This window comes from Argiope bruennichi, chromosome X1 (assembly GCF_947563725.1).
Source record: "Argiope bruennichi chromosome X1, qqArgBrue1.1, whole genome shotgun sequence".
Classification (NCBI taxonomy): Eukaryota; Metazoa; Arthropoda; class Arachnida; order Araneae; family Araneidae; genus Argiope; species Argiope bruennichi.
In genome coordinates this window covers 31,651,311-31,675,226 of record NC_079162.1, presented here as the reverse complement: position 1 = coordinate 31,675,226, position 23,916 = coordinate 31,651,311, and the positions used below count along the sequence as shown (strand labels likewise).

Sequence of the window (23,916 nt, the reverse complement as noted above, 5' to 3'; positions counted from 1 at the left end):
ATGGAACTGTTATTATAGGGCCGCTAAAATATTCTATAATCCATTACATTTCGCAACAAATATTGACAGCTAGTGATCATCGTGTTAAATTACTCAGAAAAGGTGAGAAATCGCCATTTCGTGATTCACATGAGATATACTTTCAAATTTCGTTCATATCACAAAATGATTACGAAATTTTAACTCGAATGTTTACTAACTGGTTTATTTAGAGGCGGTTATTTCTATATTTCATTCCAAAACCAGTTTGTTCTACTGTTTTATTTAGAATAGATGATTCAATATAATAAATGTTCACGCAGATATTGCAGTTAAACTTTATTGATTTTTTAAGTCAAAAGAAAAACGTCAGAATATCGTCTGCCTCATTTGCATTTAATTAATCCTGTAGTAAGTCCTTTCATTTCAAAGATTGCATTTATTTGAATTATTCATTCGACACATTTATCTCTCTTCGATTTCTTTAGTAGCATTTGCTTTTCTATTTCAATTTTTTTGCGACCTAATTTATACAACAAATGCTAATTCATAGAAAGGAAAAATAGAAACAAATAAATGAATTGTATAAACATCTGCCACATTCTATTAAGTTTCACACAGAATACATATTAATATTATTCTACCGCATTAAATTAATGCAGTAGAATATATTATATTAATAATAGAACAAAGAATTCTAAGAGAATGTGAATGTTGATTAGTAATTTTCAGTTATTAAATATGGGTACATGATTCACAAAATTAAACATTTTGAAAATAATTTTCTAAACTGTAGATATTAGGATAGGCCACATAATATTCAACCTAACTATGAACTCAAACTTGCTTTATCTTTACGAGAAATTTTGACCGATTATCCTAATTTCATAATTTCTAAATTATATCTTTTGCAATGCACATCCATCAGAGAAACTTATTGGATAATCTTATGAATATGAATTATAGCAGATATAGACTTTATTGATTTTATGTAGATTAGATAATTCTAATGAAGTTTTTTTAATTTTTCTAAAGCTTAATTCATCAATTAATTTGCATCAGTAAAGGACATACAATGATTTTAACATAAAGATCTAGACTTAGCATTTCTGCGATAAAAAGTCATTCAAGCACTCAAACAGTTTTATTAAATTCGCTTATCGATTCTTAATTTTTAAATGGCTCTCTTCAGAAAAGTATCTGCAATTAATATTATAGCCCCCCCCCAAAAAAAAACTAACATTTTGGTCAAAGTAAAGGTATGTTGAAGATTGGAAGGAAATATATTAATATGTAACTATGCAGTTGATTGTTGAGTAAGTACCAAAAATGTCTTAGTGAATTTTTTTGTTAGTTTCGAAGTCAGTTGTTCATCATAATGGTAATCTCCTCATATCATATAAGGATAATATTTCGTATCAGATTACTAATTTATTTCAAACAAATTATTATCACATTTTTTCAATAATCTATCAATTTTGTTTAAAGTAATGTTGTTACTAAATAATAATTAGCAAAAGGTAAAATTTATCATACCAATTCTAGAAACACTTCAATATTTATATGAATACTTCATTTGTTTTATTTCTTCAAAAATAGAAATAAAATTTACTTTTTATAAGGTTTTATATGAACGTTATTGTTACTTATTATTATTTAGTATTATTACGTGTTATTATAGTTACGAAGCATTCAGTTGTTGAATATCATCAATTTATATAATTATTATATGATTAAATAATTGTTTAATAATTGATTTTTATGATTTTATAATTTTAAAATTCACAGCAAAAGTAAGAAAAATTATCAATTAATTTTTATATTAAATAAAAATCGAAAAATCAGTGTTAAATTACAACAATAAAAATGAAACAAATATCTGTATATTTATGACCAAAATTTAATAGCTTTGAAATTAGAAAAAAACATTAAAGATTCGATATATTAACTATTTGCTTTTAAAATATAATGGTAAATCAAAAATTTGCACTTACTGGATGCTTAATAGGTGGTGTAGTGAAGTTTTGTGTCCAAACTTGCAGGCCATAATTGCGGAATTTGTTTAGGATGTCTTCTCTTGCCTTCTCCTTGGTTTCTGGGTTTATCATGTGTTCCCTTGGCTTGCTGAACATTTTCTCTATCATACTTCTAAGAGAATGAATATCTGTCTCTGACACTTTGCATGGTTCGTTTTCAAGACCAGATCTTTTACCAAACCATCCTCCTAAGAAACTGCCACTGCTTTTGGGCTCTTTTACTCTCAGTTCTGACAATGATTTAGATGCACCACTCATTTCTAAGTCATTATCCATAATATCTCCATTTTTATTAATATCCAAGTCTTCATTTTCATTTCTCTCTCGATCAGGATTGATCGTTTCAACTTCAGGAGTAATGCCTGATGTTCGCATTACATCGTCATCGGTCATAATTCCATTCATGTCATCTGGAATAGTTATTCCTTCAGTTTCTGCTCGAGTAACCATTCCATTAGTAGTAGTAGTATCTGCTCGAGTTGTCGACATGACAGTAGTATCAGCTCGAGTAGTCATAGTATCACCTCGGGTTACAATTCCATTCGTATCGCCTCGAGTTACAATTCCATTCGTATCTCCTCGAGTAAATATTCCATTCGTATCAGCTCGGGTAACCATTCCATTAGTATTACCATCTCGGTGTTGAAATTCGTCTTCGGTGCCTCTGGGAACCATTCCATTTGTGCCATCACTTTCAGGAAATAGTCCTTTTACTCCGAAACCAGGATTTATACCTTTCACGCCAAAACCTGGATTCAAACCTTGCCCACCAAAACCTGGATTCAAACCGTGCCCACCAAAACCTGGATTCATGCCTTGTACTCCAAACCCTGGCCCTCCTTTCACTCCTAAACCTCTAGGAGCCCCTCCTTTTACACCGAAGACTCCAGGAGACATTCTGTTGGTATTACCTGGTGCAGCAGTAACACCACGTTTCCCGGGAATGATTCCATTAATGCTACCATCCTTTGAAAAGATAACGTTTGTCATGTGATTAATATCTTCTGGTGAAAGTTTGGTTTCTCTAGAATTAGATGAAGTATCATGCTCCCACCAAGTATATTCGCTATATTCTTGAATATGCACAAAATTGTTAGGATCGCTTCTGTGAAATGTTTCACGGTATCTATAAGTAGTTTTAGGTTGACCTGATATTTGGTAGAATGGCTGAATGTGGTATTGTTCGGTCCACCAATAAGGAAGAGCACATTCTTTCGAAACGTCAATATTTAAAACAAATAAGAGAAATATAAAATACAAATACACCATAGCTTAAATTTAATGAGTCTTCGGCTACAATACAATTTAAGATTCAACTTGTAACACTTACTTGGTGTATTCGCAAATAATATTTTAAAGTTCTTCAAATATTGTATATCATAAATTTAGTAATTTTTGAAGTGATTCATGCAATGAAAAAGTACTAAGAGTAACTGTCCTCTACTTACTCGCTACTGCCACAAAACTGTTTAAGCGCAAAAGGTAGAAACAAAAACAAACCGGCGATTACAAAACAGAAACAATACCTCCTCTTTACAAACAATCGAAAGTTTTAAAAGTGGCTAACGGAGACAGTGGTAGAAAGATCACTGGATGGATAAGCCTTCAGATGTAAACAACCATGACAATAAACGCATGCGATACCTGAGCTTCGTACCGTATTAATCTGAAGATCACAACGTGAAATGCTTTTGGTCAACACGAATGGACTAGCAATTAAGCGTTCCAGTAAAGCGTGTGTTTTCCATCTCTGCCTTCGAGTGAAAAGTAAGAAAATTTGATAGACAAGTTCTGTCTACACGGGGTTGACCTACATTTAATTCCCTTTCTTTTTTTCACTCATTTGGTCAGCAAACGAGTTTCGGAAAGGAGTGTGTGAGTGTGCGCAAGCGTCCTTAATATGTTGCTCACATAGCTTTCACAGTTTCACAGACTATAAAGCAAGGAAAATGATTATTAAATAAGCAAAAGAATTCTAAAATGAAAAAGATTTTAATTTTGAAAAACAAAGACGTCTCGTATTTGTTAATGTGTCAGTGACACTATTGAAGTTTTCTTAATTAAGACTTTCATCTTGTCAGGAGGAAATCAATATCTGGTGAAATTATGTTATAATTCTGTTATTTTTACTGCCAACATTTTTTTTCTCTGAAGTGATCTGAAAAATGCATTCTTGTTATTGGATTGCTAAAATTAAGAAACTTTAGATATTCTGTCGGTGCTGGGATTGGAAAATTACATTTAATCTGATACTGGGTATTGACTAATTTTTAAATCACTATCATGTTTTCACATATAATTGTTTTAAAATAATGTAAAAAAAATTGAGAAAAAATATTTATGAAATTATTTACTTATTAACTTATTACATTTATGGAAAAAAGCAGAAAAGGTTTTTAGTAATTTTGAATAAATTATTAATCCTTTTATTAATAGATTCTAATTAAAAGGCGATGCTCAAAATAAAAATTTTAAAATATTTTTTCTTACTTTCCTTGCACTTTCATTTGGAATTTCTGCTAAAATTAATTAAAAGTTAATTGTAAGCAAATTTAAGCAAAAAGTTAATTGTAATGAATTAATAGCAAAATTATTTCTATTAATTCATTAATCATAATATATTACTGAATTTGTTTATATTTTATATTTTATTAGATTTCCGGTGATTTTTAACTAAGAAGCATGTGTTTTTTAAAGCTCGTAATTGGCACCATGTACAGAGAAATCAGAAATGTTTACAAAAAATTAAGGTTTTTTTTCACAATAGTTTTGTTTTTTTACGAAGGTTTCGAATGGAATCTAATTAAGCTATTTGTTAAATCATATAAAAGTTAGAATAAATAAAAACAATATGCTGTTGAAATTATTCGTAATTAAAAAAGTAACCGTGGTAGAAAATCAAATCAAATGGATCGCTTTGAATCGATCAAGTTAGATACAAATGCTTTCCTTTTTCATTCTTTTGTTTTTTTCAAGTCATGTATTTTGGTAGAAAAATCATCGAATTTTTTTAATTAAATATTCCAAATTACTAAAGAAGTATTATCATTGAGGTCTGAATAAAATCATCAGATTGCTTAAACATCAACTGGGAACGCTCTAGAATTCGGGCTCGGAATTCGAGACATTAACCGGATTATGATAGAAGTGACGATGAACAAAATTCAAAAACATGTTTAAAAATGGATACAAAAAATTAGAAGCAGTAAAGCTGTTATTTATTAAATTTTTTAATGTAGAAAGAAAAGCCAAAAAATGTATTTAAAAAATTTAGGGTTTCTTTTTAAATTTTTTATTAAAATTTATTTTGCTGTTACTTTTACTATTTGTCCTCCAGGCATACTATTCAAATTGGTGTTAGGTTGACCATATTTTTTTATACAGTGAACCTTCTTGAGTGACTATATTCTATTATATAATGCACATCGTAAATTGAACATATTCTGCCGTACAGTGAATACTCTAGAGTAGCCACAATTTATCATTGAAAATTCTGGGGTGACCATATTCTATCACAGAGTGAACATACTACGATGACCATATTCTTGTTGAAGTTGGAAAAGAGAGTTTTTAAGCGTTTTTTTAATGAATTTAGTTCATCTTATTTAATATAAACTATTTAATTATAATTAAGAAATGGAATAAACTGATCCATTTAATTCAAATCCGGGACCAAAAGTCGAAAAATCCTGAATATTTTCTCCTGACCCGGCACGTCTGGTGACTTGATGTATGAACTAAGTCAGAGGTTTTTGCAATTTATGTTTTTATTCTAAATTTATGAAACATTGCAAATTTGACTCTGAACAATGTCAAAAATGAAAGATTACGGATCATTTGACAATCTTATTTTTTCAATTTTACGAAATACATAACAAATTACAACAAGATAACAATTACTTTTTCGTTAAAAAAAGACTGCAATTGAAATACACCTGCTAATACTGTAATTTTAAAAGCATTTGCCTCTTGAAATAAAAAATACACAATCTAGCGACCTATTTGAGAAATAAGGAAAATAGAAACGCTAAATGGTATTTCAATATTTTAAAATGATTTTTGGGAGAAACGAATTTTTCTCGCTGAATAAAATAAATCTTTAACAGTTGCATTATTCTAAAATTCAAGGATTCCAATTTGAAAGAGAAGGCACGTCGGTCTACAGTATTTGGCTTATCTACATAAAATGAAGAAGGGAAGCCTGAATTTGTTTATCCTTAAATTTATAGATGTAGAACAGATGTCCAAACACGTATTCAGAGAAGAGACGCAAGGTCATATTTTGATGCTACTTCTTGAAAAGGTGCGAAGTGCAAAAATGTTGAAACTCGTGTGTCTTTATCTTGTTGTAGAGCGAGTTCGCTTTGTGGTTGACGTTGTCTGCTGCTCAACTACAAGGAGTTGAATAAAGCTTATTGAATTTCAAGTCTGTAAAGTAATGAGAATGTTTTATTTTCTGAAACAGTAACTGTCAAATGTATTTTACGCCTTTTTAAATTTGAAAGAAGAGAAGACCTTCGGGACAAGAGGTTGAAAGAAAAATGACAAAATGCTGAAAGAGCAGCAAGTCTAAAAGACATTTTCATAGAATAATGCCAAAGTACTTAAAATGTTTTGAATCTTTCCAATGTGATAATTTTACATGTATTCTATATTTTTTGAACAAAGAAAGATCTTCTAAAACGATGGAAGAAAAGAAGCTTTGTTGATCTTGCCTCCGGTAGTGAAGTACAGTCTCGTGCATTCATTCATGTTTCTGCCCAAGCATTAAGTATTTACTCCCCTTTTCGGCTGTTTAGAATCCAAACTAAAGTTTCGGAATGGTTAAAGTAATATGTTAACGATAGTTCCAGCAAGATTTTATATCAAATACTTATGATATTCATCTTAAAAGGATTTCTTAAAACGCCATCAGAACAAATATAAGTTATTGAAAGTTAACTATTTAAAACCTTTAAGCGGTGGCAACTGTTTATCCTTTAAGCGGTGGCAACTGTTTAAGGATGAATAGCAGTAAATGGAGGGTTGAGCAATATATTATGGCATCTGTGAAATGATCTTGTATGTGTCTATAACGGATTGGAAAGTAATTGACGTATGGCATTATTAGAATTAAAATAACATTATTCAGAGCATTGTAGATATAAAATAATGGTCGTAAAAAAATCGCATGTACGTGGAATTCATTTGAGAATACGAGAAAGTCGAATGGCTAAAAGATTTTAAGAAGTATGAAAATTTTAGCAACAAATGCCACTTTTATCTTATAACTGTTTATCTTATAAGTCTTACCTGCAAAGTTTCAAATCTACCTTACTATAGAATGCCTAGACAAGTTTAGATAAAGTAAGAAACAGTAAAAATTTTACACATTTTCTATAGATTCTAAATGATGTCTGATGAGCCGGTTGTTATAAAATATATTTATAGCTATTTTTATAAAAAATAAAATTAATTGATTTTCAGAATAGAAGTCTTTTCTTTATACCATAAGTAGGTACCAATTTTGTTTTCTTTAAAAGAAAAGTTTGAACTTTATTTTGCATTACTATCCTTTTTCTATATTTATTTTAAATAAAATATTTTTAATGGCACTCTTTTATTATTATTTTTTCTAAATAGCATTTTTAAATAAAGCCTTGTCATCAGTTTCTTTTCATATTTTGCCTAAATAGCATCTATAGAATGCCTAGGGAAAATACATAGTATATTCAAATAATTTTCTTATTTTATATTTTGCAGAAAACAAATACCTAGTCATTCTACAGAATGCTGGAGCTTCATATATTGCTAGTACCGTATGCATTATTTAAACTGGCATTTGGATGTTGAGATTTAAATAGGACCGAGTAAATTTTTATGCAGAATTAACAGAATAGACAGACAGGGGAAATAAGCGTATGGTCCTTACTAAGATCCAAAGCGAACTGTCATTTTCACTACACGAGAAAAATTAAGATGAAATATTTTATTATGGCTAGTTCACTGAATAAATAATTCTCGAAATAGGTTTCGCAATGAAATTTTACCAGAATGTTTACAGTACAACCAAAACAGAGCATAAAGGAAACTCATGGGATGAACAGCTGGAAAAAAAAACAGCTGCTTCCAAAAAAAGATTTATAAGATATATTTAATTCATTTAATACATTATCACTCCCTAATGATATAATAACAATATATGGCATCTCCCCGACGACCTTTAAGTTCTTACACCATTTCGGGTAGGCGGGTCGTCGTGGCTGTAGACTAAGACCAACAATATATGGCAGAATTTTCTAACCTTAAAAGGCTCTTAAAAAATTAAAAATGAATTACTGTTTTTCATTTACTTTGTAAGATTGCTCATAAATTCCAGAAAGTATCATGCTAAAAATTTTTTAAAAAATTGAATATATGAGAAATTTTTTTTCTTCTTGCTCCAGTGTTATTTACTGCATTATAATTAATGAATCACTTTATATTCTTTCCATGAAATCAAATTTAATTAGAGTCAATAGTCTTTTTCAAGAGATGGGTGTATATTTTGACTGAGACTAATCATGGCTAGGAGCAAAAAAGTCGTATTCATCTCAGCAGTATTGCGAATTAAATTAATACCACAAGAAAATGTATACGCATAATTAGTCTTTTTTTCTTGTAAAATTACTTTTCCGCATATATTTCACTCTGTGGGAAACATCTTATGATTGCATTTGTTACCGAAGGTTAATTCGGTCGATTGATCCGAACAAGCATTATATGAATATAATAACACTAACGCTTTTTAACAATTAATGTGTAATGAAACTACACGAATGATTTATTTAACTAAGAGTTAATGAAACGAGCATGAATCTTCATTATTACAGCAGAGGTGTCTTGTTCTGGTTGTTTTCTTATACATAAAAACGCCAACATTTAATCTCATTTTGAACTTGAGTGGGTGGTCCTTTTATTCTAGAAGCCTTCGGTGTTCTCCTTAGGTCACGATGAAAGTTTAATTAGTTTCATTGCGTGTAAACGTTTGATAAGTCACTGATTTATTTAGTTACGCCCATAGACAATGCTATTATTTATGTTGACCTTCAGTTTAATTTGAGATAATGGTAATTCACTATGGTAATTGTTTCGATTTCAATATGAAGTTTCTTTTGCAAGCTTCTTTTGTCGAAACATTCAATTTCATCTTATTGAATCTCTATTAGAATTATATTCCATTTAAATCTTTATGAAAACAAGATAATGCTGTTAATCATAAGCAAAGTTGTATGGTTTAACAGATTTCAAAATTCTATGTATTTAAAAGTAAATATATTCGATAAAAATAAATTTAATTCATATAATTTCTAATCAATCTCAAATTTAAAAAAATATTTTATTTTTATGAATTGCATTATAACATTCTAAATAATAGAAATAAACAACTTTTATAATTCACAGATGTGACACTAGCTTACAGATATGTTATGCACCTTTCTTTTCTTCTTTTCTTTGGTCTGCATCATTTACTGTCCTTTGTTCAATAACTTATTACTTTTAACTTCAATGAAATTTTTAAAAATATACTCGGGGTTATTTTTCGTTGAAAATCTTGTTTTTAATAATTTTTTTTAAAAAAACTCTTAATAAATCATGTTAAAAATTAATAACTGCCTTTTTATTATTAGTTACCAATCTCTGAATATTTATATTTTTATTCATTATAATTCTGTAAAAAAAAATCAAGCAAAATGTTTTGGGATGCAATAATAATTTTTATATCACAAAGTGTTTTTGCATTAATTGGAGGTAAAATGCAAATTGTATTCCTAAATATATTCGCCTTTTTTTATTGTTTGCAAAATTATTTGTAAATTCTTGTTAGCATAAATTATAGTGTTAACAATTTGTAGTCTTGTAATTTAGAAAATTTGAGCATCAATTAAATGTGCTTTGTTCAGCATTTTTTCTTATTTTTAAATTAGTATTACTAATTATTTCTATTTTTTTAAACTCATAAATTTTTCACGATACCTTTCTTTATAAATTCTAATATTTTTATACTTTGTTTTAGTTTTTATATTTTGTTTATGAATTTTTATGGATGTAGTATTTTTTATTACAATATTTAATTCAATTTCTTTTGTTTATAATTTTAAAACTATTTCTGTTATATTTTTTTGCTTTATTCTTATTTTTTTATAACGTCTTCAAAGTTTCTTTTTGAAAAAATAAAACTTTGTACACTGATTGAAAAGTTTAGTATATATTCTTCTGTGTTCTGTACATTTATAGTGCAGAGGCGGGACAGCTCAAAATCAAAAATGAGTTAAATAAAATCACAAAAAAAAAAAAAAAAAACACATTAAATCGGCGTTAACTCTTTGATGAGTAACACCGCATACTGATGATCTTTCAGGAATCATGGGGGAAAAAATCAATCACTTGTCAAAGAAAGGGAATTCTGACCTTTTCATTCAAAATATTTCCACATAAAAGAAACAGAGTTCTTCAATGAATACTTTCTCTCAACAAATATCAAAGAAATTTTTCCGTTTAATACCTTTATCAATAACAAATATATATTAAATTAGAAATCGGAAGAACTGACTGATCTAAATAGCCTAGAGGTACTGTAGACATTGCATGCTTCAAGTAATTGGCTTGAAAGGAGTGGCAATGACACGTTTGTCCTTGAATATCAACATGCAATAGGTCATTCTTTCACTATTTCCGCCTAGTTCTCTAAAGCGTCTGACATTGTTTATTTGTTCATATACTTTTGCAATTGGCCGAACTTAAAATTTTCCTTCGATTAATAATTGCGAGTATAAAGATCTTATTTCACCATATCTTAAATATATATCTGTCTTTATAATTTTCTGTTTGCACTCTTATTATGGTCTTAACTCTTCTGTTAAATGTTTGCTATAGATGTAAATGTATGTCAAACGTTTATCATCTTCATGGAAAGTGACTTCATCTGCTTTTTGTTTTTATAGGTATTTTTTTTCTAGGTCAAGGTCAAAACTGTTCGTTAGTATTCAGCCTGTGAGCATTTTATTTTTATGCCACGTGGAAACTTTTTTTCGTACGTGTGGTGCAATTCAAAACCTACACTGGAATGCAGCTTTATATAAATTGAAATAAACTGCGATGCAGCTCAATATATAATTTAATGATGATACAAGTGAAAGAAATCAATATTTAAACTAAATTAAAGGTATGAATAGCATGTGAAAAAAAAGTCCTATAATATTTTACATGTCGAATAACTTTTGTTCACGTGAAAGGAGTTTTTCAAATAACGTAAATCATTAATGTTTATTTTCTGAAGCAAAATACAAAAAAGAAAATTCATCGTATATGTGTAACCCTATAAACATAGTGTTATTATGTTATTAAATCGAGACTTTTATTCTTTAAAAACAGTTACAAAAAATTAAATAAAATTTCTATAAAAATATTAATAAAAATTCCAAATTTTAGTTGCTATTTTTTTAAACAAAAATATATTAAGTTTTGAAGAAGGGAATGCATTAAAATTTCTTTTGATGTCAAAAAATGTAATTTCAATTTTCGGTTTCAAGTTCCGTAGTTTTGTATTTTCAAAGTTTTAACGGATAATTCGTAAAATGGAATCCAATAATCTGTTGGCAGAATTTCAATGGAAGCATTTTTTATTCCTATGTATTATCATTTAATGCATACGTACATGTTACACATTCATAATATGATTTTTTCAAACATTTGATTTTAGATTTATTTTTGACTTAAGAAATCTTCTTTCCGGTAGTTATTGCCTAAAATTTTGTCCAAAAAATAAAAAATGCCAAGAATTATCAAAATGCTATTATTTCAAGTTGTATGCATTTGTAATGCTGCGGTATGTGTGAAAGAATGGCAATGCATTTTCATGAATTCCCGATGTCTCCGTGAAATTTTAATAATTTTTCTTGCTGAGCACAATACATATCTAACAAAAACTTCTATTTTGGGAAAGAGTTAGACGGATAAAAGTCTCGACTTCACTTAGCTTTAATTATTTCAAATATACAAATGATATGGAATGAAATATTTTGGCTTACTTAATTCTTGCTGTTGGCATCACAATAGGTAATTGAAAGATGTGCTACATTCCTCGAATAACTGTTTGTAAAATATTTTGAAGAAATAGTTGACCTCCATTGACTGACATTGACTTAATGAGTTCCAATTAATAAACAATTGTTGTTGTTTACATTTTTGAAACTGGGTTTAAATTTGAATTAAGTTTTTGCTTTCTTCGTATATGATTTTGGACGGACGAATTGCTTCTCGGTCAAGAGAGAACAATCTTTACCCAAGATGAGCATATGTGAAGCGACATAAACCTTTGCCATTTGTGGAAGTATTAGCTTTCTTATTAATATATTGCATTGCATACTTAGGAATTTTTTTAATGCTTTGAATGACAAATCTGGTTGTCATCAGTCTAAGTTGTTCTCGTTATCACCAGTCACCATCTTGTGAGGTTCTTTAAAATGCTAAGTAAATGCCTAATCGGCATTTTATTGGCATTTCCTTCTTTATAACTAAACAAGGCATTTAAATCTATGTTTTCACATAATCATTTCAATTTTTATCGTTTAAGTTACAACAAATTTAAGAATACGACAAAAGTAATCAGCTTGCTTCCTAATGTATTAACTAACGTCACGCAATATAGCAGAACACTGATGCACGGGCGTTGACAGCAAACCGCATTTTTCAATCGGTGTATAATAAATTGAAGAAATCCAACTACTTTCTTTTTGGAAGAATTTCCTTGGAAAATGATTCCAACACCAGTTTTTCATCTTTTTAGAATATCGTGTTTACTGTGCTATTTCGATGAAAATTATTTAATTGTTCATTAGTAAGCTTAGTAGATTTTTTTTGTCAAAAAAAAAAAAAACTAGAAAAATCTGCAATTCAATATAATGAAAATAAACTTGTCGTAAAACCCAGTAAATGAAGAGGTAAGCTATAGGAAAATAGTTTCAAGCAAATTCAAATAAATTTTGGAATAAAGTAATAATAAATAAATGCATTTCGAATAAAAAGTATAAATGCAGCTATTTAAATTAAGCCTGTTCCAACTTAGTTAAGATTGGTAAAAATGTACATGTAAAGTGAAATTACCTCTGGGATTTTTCTTATTTCGTGAACGACAGCTGTTTTTTTTAAGTGCTTCTTTCATAAAATATATATATATATTTTACTTAACTAATTTTTTTTTTACTTAATTAAAGAATGCAGAGAAATTTTTTACCAAATTCCATCATATTAATTGAAAAAACAGTACTCAAATTCTGATATTTATTTTATATCTTAATTTGAAAGTGAAAATTAATTTATAATTGCTATAAAATTGACGCTCTCATTCGCGAAAAACGCCCATACTCTACATATCCGTTGCATAGAGCTAGAACTGTGTCACGAATTCTTAGAAACAGCCATCTTTACAGCTGATTGGCCTTCTCATTTTTCTTAGAGAATGATAAAAATTACAGACATTCTTTCCACACGTATAAGAAAATTAGAAAGTGCTAACTTAGAAAAGTGCTAACTTAGCCTATGAAATAGCTTTCTAACGCTGCTTTATGATCAGATGTGCAATGACCATGAAGAAACAAAAGAATTAATAGCTATAAAGTTCATGGCACATAATGATAGACAACTTGGAGCTAAACCTGCTATCAATTTCAGTCATTCATTCTACATTCTACACGCGTAATTCAAGTACCTCTTGTTTAAAGGTATCGTAGAGCTCAATTCAAAGAACATTTTCAATCATTTCTAAAAATTAATTTTCTCATAACCTCACAAAATGGAGGCGGAATCTCTTATTGAATCGTTGTTCTATCATAAGCTTCAAAAAACATAGAAAATTCAATAAATATATTTTAGTTTCACCTATGGATGTCAAAAATATCTGTTATTCATCTTACGATTTTTTTATGAAACATTTTTTTGTGAAAAAAAGAACATGAGGAAAATTTTTACTATGAGAGATTTCCGAAGGTCTATTAGAAAAACTAAAATAATAATGCGTATTTAAAACTCTATGACCAAAGAATGCATGCAAATTTAGTATACCTGTATTGACACGGGGGAATAATGAGAAATACTAATGATTTCACAGTATATCAAAAGTTACAACTCACCGAAAGTTATTCTTACATTTACTGATTCATTCGACAATCAACTGCTTTACTGCTGCAACATATGTTATAATTCATTTTAATTGGTTGATTGATGTGTTGCCATGAAATTACAAAACATTTGTTATTTTCCTACGGCTGAGTAATATCGAATAACAGAAAACGGATCATTAATCCGCATTTTATAAATAAAATTAATTTTACTCAGATTTGATGTTAATTGAAGAAAGAAATGATATATATTGGTTTTTCATTTTAAAAAAAGATTCTTATTTTGAAATGACGGAATGATATTTTGAAATCATGGAACACTTTACACGCTCTCCGAGAAATTTTTCTCTGAAAAATAACTTTGTACTTTTTAAGCAATTCTTTATGCTAAAGTGCAGTGTTTATTATAAAATAGAATGATTTGAATCACGTATTCAACCGTAAATCAAAATCAGAAATAATATGTTTTTCTTGTATTGAGAATTTCGGAAGCTGATTGAAAATCTATTTAATATTCTTAAATAAAAAAGCAGTTTTATTCCGGAAACAATAAGATAAAATACTTTAATTAATTTAAAATTTTGCTGAAAAAAGAGAATAATATAATTAAATTCTGCTGAGATCTTTATAATATATATTAGAAACTATGTTTATAAAGGATTTTTTTATATTTGTTTGTGTATTAAACAAACTTTATTATTAGTCTTAAATGAAAATACATAAAAAAATCTTTAGTGAACAACCATTTAAAAATTATCTTTGCTCAAAAATTCCATTGAGATATATTCATAAAAGTTTTTTTCATTAATGATTAATTTGATATTGATATATCTAAGATTTGGAAATAACAAACACCATTATAATCTCTTTGTAAATTATTTCTTATTACATATTCATTCATTTATCGAAGTAAGTAAACATTTAGTGTTGTGGTAAATAATTTATAACATTTTAATAAAAATATTATTATTGATTATCACTTTCCATGAAATTAATATTTATCAATATTTGATATTATCTAATAATATCAATGGAATTGATTTCCATGAAATTAATGTTTTTAAAACCTATTTAATCATAATATTAAATCTGAAATGCAATTAAACAAAAATAACATTCAGGCACTGAGTGGATTAATCTATTATTATTTATTTCTCTAAAAGCAATTAATTTAGAAAAACAATTAATGATTTGATTTAGGTTATATTTACTATAAAAAAATTGCTTAAACTTCCTGAAACCACTTAACTAGGTAATGATAGATAATCAGTATACACAAGATTTCATTGTTTCAACAGAATTCAAGAATAGGAACGAATTATCAGTGATGATATTCAGTGATGTGAAGACACAATGAACGCTGTTATTATGGTTATTTTCGAAAAAGAAATCCTGCAGCATTGTGTAATAAACGTTCTTGTAATAGTCCTTTTATTTTGAAGGCTGTCGAAGATTTTTGGTATGACATTCAAGGTTCCAACCATTTCAGCTTTAAAGCCATATTTATTTTAGAGGGCATTTCCTGAATTTTAGGCTCTGCTAGGTCCCTTAATTTCCATGATTTAGTTTGGAATAAATATAATAGCTTTAACTTATTTTTAGTACCAAATAGGATATGAAAGAATAATAAATTTAAAACATGTCTCTCATGAAGTACAGTCAAACATCTCGTTTATTAATTTATAAGCAATTTATTTGATTATTCTCGGTGCTTCTGAAATTATCATTGGTATTCTTAAACATTTAATGGCAATATATAATTTTCGGAAAACATGTCAGCGGGAAATGTTGAAAATCAGGACTTTAAAAGCAACATTTTATTAAACGACTCATTTGAATGACAGAAAAAAAAATTATCGATTATTTCCTTTTATTAACATTTAACTAAGGGTTCTTTTTGCAATAAACGGTGCACCGACAACATAAAATATGTTACATATCCTCACTTTTGGAGAAATATATAGAAATTTCGATAAAAAACATTTGCAAGATGAAATACACTTTTTAAACTAGTTTTCAAGTAATCGAAACTCAGAAAACCTTATAGCAAAATGCTATTTTATATGTATTTTTAAAAATTACTTGTATAAGAATAAAATCCTTTATTCCACAGATTATGAGCAGTTATTTAATGAAATAATCGAAATATACAATTTAGCTCACACATTGTACATGTGCATTGCTTAAAATTGCTTCATATTGAAAATTAAAAGAAATTCTGTTTGGAAAATAGTTTTTCGAATTTTTTAATATTTAAATAAACGGAAACGATGATCAAAAGTTACCAGTTCCACTATTTATGCGATATTTACTCTCCCATATTATTTGAGGAGAAAAAAATTGAAGACACGCCCTAAATTTTAATTTAAATGAATCCATAGAACCATTTAAGTACGAATGTACATTAATATATTCACTCATATATTACAGTCTTCAGCCGTGTTACAGACTTTTATAGACTTTTGAAATTATAATTTCATAATGGACCTTGAAAAATAACAAATTTCAATATTTTCTACTATCATCATTTTTCTCATCTAATTTCAAAACTACATCAAAAATTATTTCCAAAAACTAAATTTTATTAGTCTAGGTCTATTCGTTTCGAAATTATGAGTTAACAAAGTTTTGACTCTCTAATGTTAAAATAAAATTCAAGATGTTATTCATTTCTTGAAATTCGTACCATCTGCAGCTCCCAACGCTGTTACTAAAAATCCTAATGTTTCTGTCATGAAATCGTTATTAAGAGAAGTCGTGATTATTTCGTTTCTTTGATATCTCACTTCAGCTTTAAAGCAATCATTTAAACGTTTTACAAAACTGTAATATAAATTGTTGCCTTGTACCATTCGCTGTCATTTTACACAGATAAGAAATGAAAATGTCAAGAACGAGTGAACATTGAAAATGACCTACATTCCCAAATTTCGTTTTAAAACCAAAATATAAGAAAGCTAATCTCTTTTTAACTATCTACATTTCTGTCACCTTTTCTGAAATTACAGAGCGCAACTATGAAAGGATTATTCATGTAGAAGAAAAAAATGATGGATGCACATACATAACAATTACAGCAGCTATGCGATGACGCCAGCATGGTAAAGATATTATAACCTGTATAAAAAGTGAATTTATTATTATTTTTGTCATATAGTTTTTTTGTGATTCATCTATGTTTAAGTGCATTCGTGATGGTTATATTTTTTGGAAAAGGGAAGCATCTTTAAAGAAATAATAAAGAAATATTAAGTATTTCAGAGAAGTGTTATGAATGGATATTTTCTTTTTTCTCAGATGATTTTTAACATATATATGAACAAAAATGTGAGTTCTCAGAAAAAGCCCAAATTGACCTAAAATGCTAAATTTCGTTTATTATTTTTTTACCACGGAAAAAAAATCTGTGGAAAGTTTAAAGGAACTTTTTGATATAATCATATGATTGTATGGGTTTCTGGGACTGGTTTTAAAATGTTAAAGTTGAACTGAGTACAAAAAGACTGAAATGGAAAATGGGAATTCACGAAGAAGTAGGTCACTCAATATATAAGAAGTACATAACTTAAACAAAAATCTAAGCAATAAAATAGGATATAATAAGGTTATGTTGTTCAGTGGTGAAGAGCATTAACCATCAAGCGTTTGACCTACCCTTCCTTGATCTTACCAGTTATCAAAGATGGATTAAATTTAGATTCTTGTAAGGAAACACCGAGATGAAAATTCTTCATTTTCATTTCATATCTGGAAGTGTGGGAAATGCAGAAATATCATTAGTATCAAATGTGTCCGTTCATTGCCTCGTAATTTTAAAGTTTAACCCTTTAAAGGGCCATTTTTTTCTAATCATGGTATATTAAAATATTTTTGGGATTGAGATTGGCATAAGAAAAGTGATTCATTTAACTTATTAGATAAATTTCATTTCATTAATTAATTATTCTGGTTAATTAATAATCAAGCAACAAATCAAAACACGGCATTTTGTGCGAGATAAGGAACTGAAGCATCTAAGTTTCTGTCTTATTGAAAAATGCGTCAGAACTTATCCCAATCTATATAACTTCATTCGAAGATTAATAAATTCCCATAGCCCTTGAAAGGGTTAAGAAATCTTTAGATGATGCACGAGCAATCGATTCAAAACTCTTCTTGGTATTGTTATATTTATGAGGAAGTATTTCGTGAGAAATAATATATTTTTCATCAATAAATTACCAAAATGAAAAATGTACATATTTTTCAGGTTTCTTCCAAAATAAGTGAAGAGCCAAATAACTCTTGCATTCATTATTTAAAACAATTGTAATGAAATATTTTAACTTTTGCATTTTTTGCAGAATTTATAGAAAACAAATGAGGTCTCTAAATATTAATGGATGAAAATGTTTGAGAGAAATGACCTTGTTTTACTGAGTACAAGTTTCCCTAATTTAGACTATAATTATATTTTTAAAGAAATATTGAAACATTTTAATAAATGATGACAATGATATAAAAGTTGACTGCCTAAATTTATTCGCCAAATATCAGAAGGTCATGATATATTCAAATTACACTATACTGATGGCAGTAGAAACGAGATTTGTAAGTGACCTTCTATCTCTAATATTTTACAAATGGGCTAATGTGGCAAAAAGAATGACAAAAGCTAATCTGAACGGCAAATTTCCTGATGCTCCCCTAATAATGAATGATTAATGAATAATGATAACTGAAGGATTAAATGGATGCAATATTTTCACGATGGTTTAAACAGAGGTTCAAGCTACTGTCAGTGACAACTGAAATGGACAGTTCACCGAAAACTCTAAATGACCTATTTATCCATGGCTTACATAAAACGTGCTACTCCAGGTTTTAGAACTACGGAAAAAGTCATGAAAAAGTATATTAATCAAAAATATATATTATAAAATATATCACTTATTTGTAATTGAACTTAAATTGTTTCATATAAATTGTTTTATAATAAATGAAGAGCATATATTGGATTATTTAATGAGATGTTATGGTACTCATCCCGGCTTTCTTCGTAAGATCAACTTGAGTTGACAATGGCAATAACAAAACGATATTTTTTTAACGAAAAAGATTAAAATGTTATCAGATTAACACGCTTTCATGTAATAAAATGAATGAAAATTTAATTTTTTATTGTATACTTAAAATTTATTGTAATCTATCTTTATATAAATAAAAATCATTGTGGCTATGTATGTATGTAAGTATTATGTCCCATGTCTTCTCCTAAACGATTGGATGAATTTCAATCAAACTTTTCAGACTTATTCTTTAAAACTAGAGAAGATTTCACAGAGAATTTCACAGAACAACATTTCACAGAGCAAAAATTAACTTAATTTTGCCATTTTTCTGCATTAAATTCGGAGCAAATTATTTTAAAAGAAATATTTTAATACTCAAAATTCAAAGTTTTATCTTTACAGTGATATCAAATTTTTTTCCTTTGCAATTTTTTTTCAATTTTTATTAATTTTAAAATTTAATACATTCGATTTTGAAATGCTGTAACTATAAGATTCTGATTTACTCTACCATTATTTTTTAAGATTTTTTTTTACATATTTTGATATTTTTTTAGTACTTTTAAGTAGTTATTTAACAGTGCCTGAAAGAACCGAGGAAATAAATGACATACCCTTCATTTTCAAGCGATGCCCAAGAACAGTCAGTCAAGCGGTGTGAATTAAAGAATGGTGTTTATCATAATAATTTATATAAAATTATTTTTTGCATTAAAACTATTATACATGAAAGTACTTAAAATTCCTAACAACGCCAAGTATATCAACTCGTTATTAATAAAAATGAATAAAAACTTTATCATTAAATATAGAAAATTTGATAAATAAGAAATGTGGTGACAGGAATATTAAATGGAAATTTTTAGAAAAGGGGAATTATTAGTGGCTAGATAGAATTGGCATTTTAGTATTAGAAATTTTGTTGTTGGTAAGAGATAATTAAATTTTTTTTAAAAAATGGATAATTGACTACGATATTTGTTTTTAAAAAAGAAAGATGAGTGTACATTTTTTTATTTTAAAAAGAAATTACAAAGACTCTCCCTATTGACGGTTCACTTAGAAAAGATTAGCCGGTGCCCTGGCATAGGGGTAGCGCATCTTCCCCTTGATTTGGGCTTCCCATGTTCGAGTATGGTTGTTCTTCATCTATGTTCTATCTGTGCGGTGTGTGAATGTGCGCCCCCCTGTAAAAAGGGGCTGTGCAAGCGAATATCACGCTGAGTAGCTAAGACGTACTCTTGGCCCTAGATGGCGCTACTGAAAAACAAGAGACACTCCCTCGGCTTATATCTATGACAAATGCCATAAGAAACAATAACAACAAGAACTTAGAAAAGATTTAATTTTTTGAACTTGATCATACACATTTTAGTTCAATTAGGAATTAAACTATTTATGTGCTGCGTTAAAGATGGTTCTTTTCAAAAAGTAAGGCTTCTATGCTAATCTTGCATTAAAAAAAGTTCCTGCATCGAATAACAATAATTCTTTTAATTTATTGACAATAGATTTAAGTAAATGAGTAACAGTGAATTATTAACAGCTCGAAAATTAAAAAAAAAACAATAAGATCATTGTAATCATATTTAAATCAAAACTTTGTTCTTACGGTTATTAACTGAAACAATTCCGATTTTATTTCCTTCATTTCTTTTTGTTACTAATGTGTTAAAAAGAATTTTCATTACTTTCGAGTTTCACTCGCATCTCACTTTTAAATTAAGAAAATGTGAAATTTGCTGCTGGACACTTAGAAAATACAAGAGAATTCTAGAGGCATCTTAGCATTTCTTCACATCGTAGTTATGATGAGCCATTTCTTTTTTGATATTTTTATACGGAATATTTAATATTTTTGCGAATAAATTATCATGATTTAACAAAACCCCTTAATTCACGTTATTTTTAGTTCGAAATTTCAATCATGTTATAGGTCAAATTTTTGAACTAATTCAAATAAGATTAACATATAAATTAACTCTTCACTTTAAGTTGAAGAATGTACTAGAATTTTAGAACTTTATCATAAAATAAGAAATGAAAGGTAAATTGGGAAATGATCAAATTTTCAGCAAATTTTTAATAATATTTTTCAGGTGAAATGCAGTAATGTGAAATATGTAATACAATACAAATTAATCTAGTACATTCTGTACAGAATCATTTAAAGAAATCGTTCATAAAATTTTAGCCGATCAATTATTATTATTTTGAGTTATTGCGTTTGAAATGAGAAAATTATGCATAAAAGCTAAGTCTGAGAAAATGCATGTTTAGTTTAAATTTCGATAATTTGTTTTACAAGTAATATGCTGAGATAACAAATTAACAACTTATAAGTTCGCTACTTCTTTGTCACTTTCCAGTTTATAAACTTCATTTATTTTCATTAACAATTATATACAAAAATTGAAAAGTGAGAAAAAGGAAACAGAAAAGGAACAAACATCTTAGAGTGGTTATTAACGAGAAAATGCTTGTATGAGGACATCTGAGGTTTAACAAGTATAGTCCGCTTGGGAATGCCCATAATAGTCACGTTCTGATAGACCGTCAAATCTCCACCTCGAACCTTCTCAATTAATCAAGCTGCCACCGTATGAACAAAGATTAATGGTGGTGGTGTCTGACGGCGGTGCGTGTATCCTAAGGGAGGGTTTGGTGCATATGCCTTTGTACTAACAGCTATTTTTTGCAGATCATAGAACCCATATTATTATCTGTACTGGTGCTTCATTTTGTATGCATGGATACTAAAGTAAGGAAAATGTTTTCTTCATGAATATTCTAGCGCTGTTTTCTTAAAGTGATAATCGCAAACAGCTGGGAAAATATTTATAATACAATGCATTTCATTTCTCAACAATCTAATTGATAAATTATTTGCGATTATATCCGAAAATTATTTTCGAAGGATCATTGTATCTAAAATAACAAGCATTAGGTATATATATTCAACACAAAAGAATTAATCTCATTGAAAAGCAAGTTCTATCTCACTGAGATGAAAAAACGTTTGAGCGAATGACAAAGCATGCAATTTTCTTTCAATTCTGCTCTGTTACCAAAGCAGCCGGGGGGGGGGGTGCTATAACACAACAACAAACTAATTTTATTAAATCGCTCTTTCATTTTAGGCTTAAGTCTAATATGCCAATGGTGAGAGCAATAATTAAATTGGTCATTCTAAAAGAAACGGGCACTATTTGGAAAATTTACCGAAGGCAAATATTACATATCCTTTACTTTCTATATAAACGATTGCATCTTCTAATGTAAAAGGAACTCAAAATTTCACATTATTTACAAGAAAAACAATTTAATAGCATTTTCACGTCCTTATTATTGACACCTAACTCTTTTAAATATGATGATATATGTATTTGCTCAATTTAACGCATTATTAATTTATTTATTTGAATAACAAATAAAAAAGTGGGGCATTTCAGATTCACTTTTTAGCGAATGTTCTAAAAAGAACTAAATTATAACTGAATGTTATTGATGTAAGAAGAGACACCGATTTTAAATTATTTGGATATCTAACGACGCAACAGTTAAGTGTCAAACAAAGTAGGGATTTTCTTTGAAGAAATTGAATAAAAATTCATAAATATGGAAAAGAAAACTAGTGGTTTACAAATTTTCTTAGAAAGTTCTTCCATTTGTGCTATTTCCCATATATACAATTCATCTTTGACGATAAAAAAAGTGTTTTGGATTTTGATATTTTTAATAAGTTTGTGTATATGCGTATACAAGGTACAGAGATTTTGGAATATGTACCTGCAGTATCCTGTTGTTATCCACTTACGAGTGGAATATTTAAAAAATTTAGAATTTCCTGCCGTAACTCTTTGTAATTTGAACAGGAAGATAAATTTACCAATTCCTGGGCGGTTAATAAGGAACAATACTGAAGCACCTCTTGTATTTTCTGAACGCAGAATGTTACACTATTGTAAAAAGTTAAAAAATGGAATAAGCATCCATAATAAAGAAAACTATTCCGCTTTGGAATTCCTGAATCATTATTATAACTTGTCAGAAAAGAATCGTTCTGAAATGGGGCATAATGTAAACAAATTCTTGAAGGAATGCTCTTTTGATGGTAGAATGTGTTCTGAGACTCAATTAAGCTATTTTGTTAATCTTCGATTCGGAAATTGTATTACATTTAACCAAAAACGTCAAAATACGGAACCATTGTTAACATCAGAAACTGGTATTGAAAGTGGTCTAAATCTTAAATTAAATGTAGAAAGTTTTTTGTACCTACCAATAACACATACAGTTGGAGCCAAAATTGTTATTCATGAGCCGAGTGAGTATCCCAGTCTTGAAGAAGATGGGCACATTATCAGCCCTGGATTCGAAACTTCGATATCGTTAAAACAAAAAATGTTCCATCGATTACCAGCTCCTTATCCAGATAAATGCAAAAACTACAAATCTGAAAAAAGGGCATTTATGATGAGTAAAAATCAATGCGTCCGATCCTGTATCCAGAAGAAAAATATTGCAAATTGCGGTTGCATTGATCAAACGCTTACAGTTATGAAAGATATTGACCCTTGCGATATTACGAACGAAACACAATCGTGTTGCTTGGACGAAATTCTTGATAAGATGTCTGAATCTGGACTTGGATGCAATTGTCCTTTACCCTGTCTATCTATTTCTTATAATGAAAAGTTATCGAGTGCGGTT

At 28.6% G+C, this 23,916-nt stretch overlaps 1 protein-coding gene across 1 annotated transcript in view; it reads right to left on the bottom strand.

Moving 5' to 3' along the window:
- LOC129959137 (uncharacterized) overlaps nt 1-3,768 on the bottom strand; it is a 62,853-nt gene extending 59,085 nt beyond the window's left edge. Inside the window, exon 1 of the mRNA XM_056071962.1 lies at nt 1,974-3,768. Coding sequence (XP_055927937.1) covers nt 1,974-3,284 — 1,311 coding nt within the window. The 5' untranslated portion in view covers nt 3,285-3,768. The remainder of the gene's footprint in view (nt 1-1,973) is intronic.
- Nucleotides 3,769-23,916: the final 20,148 nt, after the last annotated feature.